The 6,000-nt window shown below is 38.9% G+C and overlaps 1 protein-coding gene across 1 annotated transcript in view; it reads left to right on the forward strand.

Moving 5' to 3' along the window:
* The window catches only part of LOC127866663 (transcription factor E4F1-like), a 76,143-nt gene extending 70,143 nt beyond the window's left edge, over positions 1 to 6,000 (forward strand). Inside the window, exons 15-18 of the mRNA XM_052407387.1 lie at positions 737 to 954; positions 1,394 to 1,592; positions 3,211 to 3,392; positions 5,363 to 6,000. Of these exons, the coding sequence (XP_052263347.1) occupies positions 737 to 954; positions 1,394 to 1,592; positions 3,211 to 3,392; positions 5,363 to 5,938 (1,175 nt within the window). The 3' untranslated portion in view covers positions 5,939 to 6,000. The remainder of the gene's footprint in view (positions 1 to 736; positions 955 to 1,393; positions 1,593 to 3,210; positions 3,393 to 5,362) is intronic.

The raw sequence follows: 6,000 nt of genomic DNA on the forward strand, positions 1-6,000 counted from the left end.
AAAGTAAGCCTTACATTGGGGTCTCAAGCGTAATTTCCCAGTGTTTTTCTTCTCTCTTTTTCAAGGTTTCATATGCCATTTCAGGTTTTATTCAGTTACCTATTTACATACTGTGTGCAGTGTGATAAGCATAGTATTGTCAAAATATACTTGTAAAGGATAAATTACAATTTTCTTTGACACATGAGAATTTTCTGTAAACAAGCATTATTTTGTGTTTAAAAACTCATGAACATCGATAAACAATCCATAAAAATGTTCTGATACTAAAAAATATTAGTTTTTATTGGATTGTAGAATATGTTGACTTGTGAAGATAGAGGGAAAATAATTGTCCATATCCATGGTTTGTCATCTTCTTAATAACAATTTCTAATATTCATAATATATTTAACCTCTCAGGTTTAAAGACTCTGTCACATCAGTCTCTTAATCTGTGTTGTCTAGCAAAGTGTAATTTTGTAACAAAAAAATTCCTTGTGACATTGATTATGTCATTAATTGAGCCTCATTTTGAGAAAACTTGGTTACATGCATGTGCGAAAAGTCTTGTTCCAGAGTCTAATCATGGACAACACTTTCCGCCTAAACTAGATTTTCATTAAAGAAATTTACTTCAAATGAAAAATTACATAAAAGCGGAAAGTGTCATCTCAGATTAGCCTTTGGAGATTGCATAGATGGGTTGACACTTTACGCAGAAGCTTTTAGCTCAATTAATCTCTAACCATTGTAGGAGTGAAGCATTACAAATGTACGGAGTGTGACAAGTCCTTCATCAACAAGGACACGTTGTCCAAACACATGTCTGCCCACCTAGAGGAGCGCAACTTCAAGTGTGGCAAGTGCGGCAAACTCTTCAAGCGCCTCTCACACGTCCGTGAGCACATCAAGATACATGCGGGCTCCAGGCCCTTCCCTTGCACAATCTGTGAAAAGAGCTTCAAGACCAGTGTAGGTTTACCTTCCATTATTCTTTCAATTTGCCTTTTTTTGTCCCCTGTTGCAAAGCAAGAGAGTGGTTATATGAATGCCTTTCTTTTGTCAGTCAGTCAGTCAGTCAGTCAGTCAGTCAGTCAGTCTGTAACATGTTTGTGTTCGTTCCATATCTCCTTTGAGAGATTTTCATGTGTAAAGAGCTTTAAAATATTAATAAAAGGCATAAGTCAGTAAAGGATGCTGAAGGCGAAGGTTTTACTTCAAGGTTAAGGCTTTAAGCCTTCATTTTCATGTCCCCTTCATATCTTATATACCCATGCAAGGCTTTAAAATATTTGTGTATTTTTTTTGCAAATTTTTGTCTAAAGTGTGCTTTATGCAAGATTTCTAGATGTTACTCTACAATGTTAGCAAGTGCCTTGATGTATGATGTTGGTATTTTGCTATTCATCAGAATGCCATGAAGGTACACCTGCGCACCCATTCAGATATCATGCCGTATGAATGCAACTTCTGCCATCGTCGGTTCAGGGAGAAAGGCTCTGTGATTAGACACACACGCATGCACACCGGAGAACGGCCATTCAGTTGTCAGTACTGTGGCAAGCGGTTCGCTGAACATGGAACTCTCAACAGGCACCTGAGAGCAAAAGGTAAACACACTGCTGCGGCGTTGCAAGTAAATATTCTGACCTGTTCTGTTTTGTGAATGAAAGTAGCCATGAGAGATTTGAGGATCATATGGTCTTTTATCTTGTTCACAAGATGAACTTCCCATGACTTTTGTACTGAAATTTACCAGTATTGTTCTCATATTGACAATCTGTATACACTTAAAGACATACCTGCCATACGTCCCGGATTGTCCGGGATTGTCCTGGAAAAGAAGAACGTGTCCCGCAGTCCCTGAAATCTGTCAAATGTCCCAGATTTTACAAAATCCATATATACATGTACCTTATCTTCAGCTTAACTGCACCTGGAATCATTGTGTTCCCTCTAATCCGCAGAGTCACCATGGCGATGCTTACCCGAATAGGTGACTATGCTACATGTCAAAATCGATCAATTAACAGGGGTCCTTTTATCATATTGATTGTTTCACATTCGCAGTCAAACCGAAAAGGCGGCATTGTTTAATGTGGTTGTTAATTGGCTTTAATATACTGATTTTATGGCAGTTTGCTGTCGCACGCTTTGAATGAGCGACAACACTCATAAGCAGTGTACCTGCAGTAAGCATCATGCAGACGAAGAGTGACGTAATTTTCATAAGCGTGTGATTTTATGGCAGTTTGTTGAATTAACTACGCACAACTGTAAATGTTTCGTTTAAATGAGCATTATTCAATTTGTAATCCGAAACACGCTTCCGAATTTTAATGCTTATGCTACATTAACAAATTCTAGCGTCAACTAAATAGTGCTTTATCCTTTGTCTCAAGAAAAAGCGAGCAGAAATTATGCAGACATGTAGAACGTCTTATGGAAAGTGTGGTGTATTTTGTGTAGTATAAAATCATGAACATTACGTCAGGCGATTTACGCGTGTTAAGTTGTGAAAAAAAACGCCCCGATTGGACATCACATCTTTAAATAGCAACAAATGCGCTACAAATTTTTTATGTGGCCTTGGATACGCCCACGCGTTTCCTGCAGATCTGTGACATGTACACAAAAGCAATTCGGTGCTCTTTTTAAACACGAAAAACACGTGGCTTGTATTTAGAAACGGAACTAGTAATGTTTAATTTAACGTTAATAGATCTTGTGTATTTCGGATAGTCTTTCGAACTTAGTAATCAAAAATGCATAAATGTCTATATATATCGCTATATGTATACATGTCCCGGAAAATCGGCAAAAGTCCCGGAAAATTTAGCTGAATGTCCTGAAATTGGTCTGAAAATTTATGGCACATGAGGCACTGGTTTGTATCCGTGTTTTGTGCACTTCTAGTTAGGCATAAATGATGGAAATGATGGAATAAACATGTTGGAATTATAAATGAGCCTCGCTCTGGGAAAACTGGTCATATGCAGACAGTTCCAGTCTGCACTGGAACGACACTTTCCGCCTAATGGATGTTTGCTAAGAAGAGACTTCCTTTATACAAAATACAAAAAGCTGAACTGTTGTCACTTATTAGCATGTGTGGACTGCACAGGATAATCTTGGACGACATTTTATGCACATGCATGGAACTCCGTTTTCCAAGAGCCCGGCACATATGCTATAGAGTTTTATTATAATTTAATGCTCACATTCCAGTGGCCTGCAAACGACAGGCTGAAGCCGCAGGTAGAGGGCAGGAGGCTGTGGAGACAGACTACACAATGCTGACAGAGTTCTCATCAGTGGTGGCCAACACCCAGCAGTATATCGTGGCTGGTGAGGAGGGGGAGACGTCCGAACATGAGGCAGAGATCACTGAACACGAGGCAGCTGATCATGTACGTGTTGTACTGAGTGTGTTTGGGTTTGGGTAGGATTGTGTTAACAATGCTTTGAAAAGAAAAGTCGTGTGAATGGCTGTGTACGTGCGAGATGTGGCGTTTGCAAAGATTGGCTTTTCTTAAAAACAAAATTTATATTTGAACATGGAAGAGTTGTAAGAAAATTAGATAATCTTTTATTTGGGTACATTGTACTTAAGGGCTCCCTGGAAATGCTTTGCGTAAACACTATCAATTCAAATGATTACCAAGTGTTCTTTAGTCTTTGATTTCCCTTTTTAGCTCATCTATTTTTTGAAAAAAAAATTATGAGCTATTGTCATCACCTTGGCGTCGGCGTCGGCGTTGGCGTTGGCGTCCGGTTAAGTTTTGCGTTTAGGTCCACTTTTCTCAGAAAGTATCAATGCTATTGCATTCAAACTTGGTACACTTACTTACTATCATGAGGGGACTGGGCAGGCAAAGTTAGATAACTCTGGCATGCATTTTGACAGAATTATGTGCCCTTTTTATACTTAGAAAATTGAAAATTTTGGTTAAGTTTTGTGTTTAGGTCCATTTTATTCCTTAAGCATCAAAGCTATTGCTTTCATACTTGCAACACTTACTAACTTTCATAAGGGGACTGTGCAGGCAAAGTAATGTAACTCTGACTGGCATTTTGACAGAATTATGTGCCCTTTTTATACTTAGAAAATTGAAAATTTGATTAAGTTTTGTGTTTAGGTCCACTTTATTCCTACAGTATCAAAGCTATTGCTTTCATACTTGCAACACTTATTAACTATCATAAGGGGACCGTGCAGGCAAAGTTATGTAACTCTGACTGGCATTTGGACGGAATTATGGGCCCTTTATACTTAGAAAATTGAAAATTTGGTTAAGATTTATGTTTTGGTCCACTTTACCCCTAAAGTATCATAGATATTGCTTTCATACTTGGAACACTCAAAAACTATCATAAGGGTACAGTAAAAGGACAAGTTGCATAACTCTGGTTGTCATTGTTACGGAATTATGGCCCTTTTTTGACTTAGTAACTTTTAATATATGGTTAAATTTTGTGTTTCGATCCACTTTACTTCTTAAGTATCAAGGCTATTGCTTTCAAACTTCAAATACTTTCATGCTATCATGAGGTTACTGTACCTGGCAAGTTGAATTTTACCTTGACCTTTGAATGACCTTGACTCTCAAGGTCAAATTATTAAATTTTGCTAAAATTGCCATAACTTCTTTATTTATGATTAGATTTGATTGATACTTTGACGAAACTACTCTTACCTGACATACCAAAATAGACTCCACCCAAACCGTCCCCCGTGCCCTCCCCCCCACCTCCCCCCTCCCCCCCCCCCTATTTTTTTTTTTTTTTTTTTTAAGATCATCTCACAAATGACCACCACACCCTCACACTATACCCCCACCCCCCCCACCCCCCCCCACCCCACCCCCTCCCCCCAATTTTTTTTTTTTTTTTTTTTTTTTTTTAAGATCATCTCACAAATTACCACCACACCCTCACACTACCCCTACCCCCCCCCCCAATTTTTTTTTTTTAAACGGTTATGTTTGAAATACATTCCAACCATCGCACCCAAAAAAATCCCCCCCCCCCCCATCGCCCTTCCCCCCACCCCCCCCCACCCCCTTCCCCCCCCCCCGCCCCCGATTTATTTATTTTATTTTATTTTTTTCGCTTTTTTGGAAGATAATGTAATAAATGTCCACAACCCCACACTATACACCCCTGTTCACTCCACCCCTCCCTCCTTTGTGATTGAAAATGAGAGTCCCTTCACCTTTAAAAAGAAAATAGATGAGCGGTCTGCACCCGCAAGGCGGTGCTCTTGTTGTACCATGAAGTCTTCTGTGTGCAATTAAAATACTTTGATTCCAAGGAAGCAAAAACCTCATGATTAAATTTTTTATTGAAATTATTTCATGAATACAATATCTTTTTTCAGACTCGGGAATTTTTATTTACTTACACAAATGAGGATGGACAGATCATTGAGAATGCAGAGCTGTCTAATGTTCAGATCATAGCCAGTGATGAGCAGGGCCTGGACAACAGTGGTCTGCAGGTGAATGATGACTACATTGTGGTCACGGATGAAGGAACAGGAACAGTGCGTGTGCTTGATAAGAAGACTGGTAAAATGGTGGCAGAAGTACCTCTAGCCAGTGAAAGCTCTGATAGCCATATTCAGTCAATAACCATGTCCCAAGATGGGGTATCCCTAGTTACATTGTTGTCAAGTGATGACGGAAATTTGAGTCAAGGTCAAGTTATGAGTGAAGGTCAGCTGATAAACATTGCTAATATTGTTCAAGGGAATGCTAATATTGTTCAAGGGAATGGAGATGCAAGTGATATGTATGAGAACAGTATGGACAATCTGGAGAATGCCACCAGTTTGTCTGGAGTTGTCATTCAGGAAAACGGTGTGCAGTACATAGTGACTAGTATAGATAAAGAAAATGAATCTCATAACGAATCTGATCATGAATCGGACAATGTTCGTACAGAAAATGAATGAGACAGTAAATTAAAGTTAATATTATTGACATGTATACAATTGAACTAACAAAGTATGCACAG

This window comes from Dreissena polymorpha, chromosome 2 (assembly GCF_020536995.1).
Source record: "Dreissena polymorpha isolate Duluth1 chromosome 2, UMN_Dpol_1.0, whole genome shotgun sequence".
NCBI lineage: Eukaryota > Metazoa > Mollusca > Bivalvia > Myida > Dreissenidae > Dreissena > Dreissena polymorpha.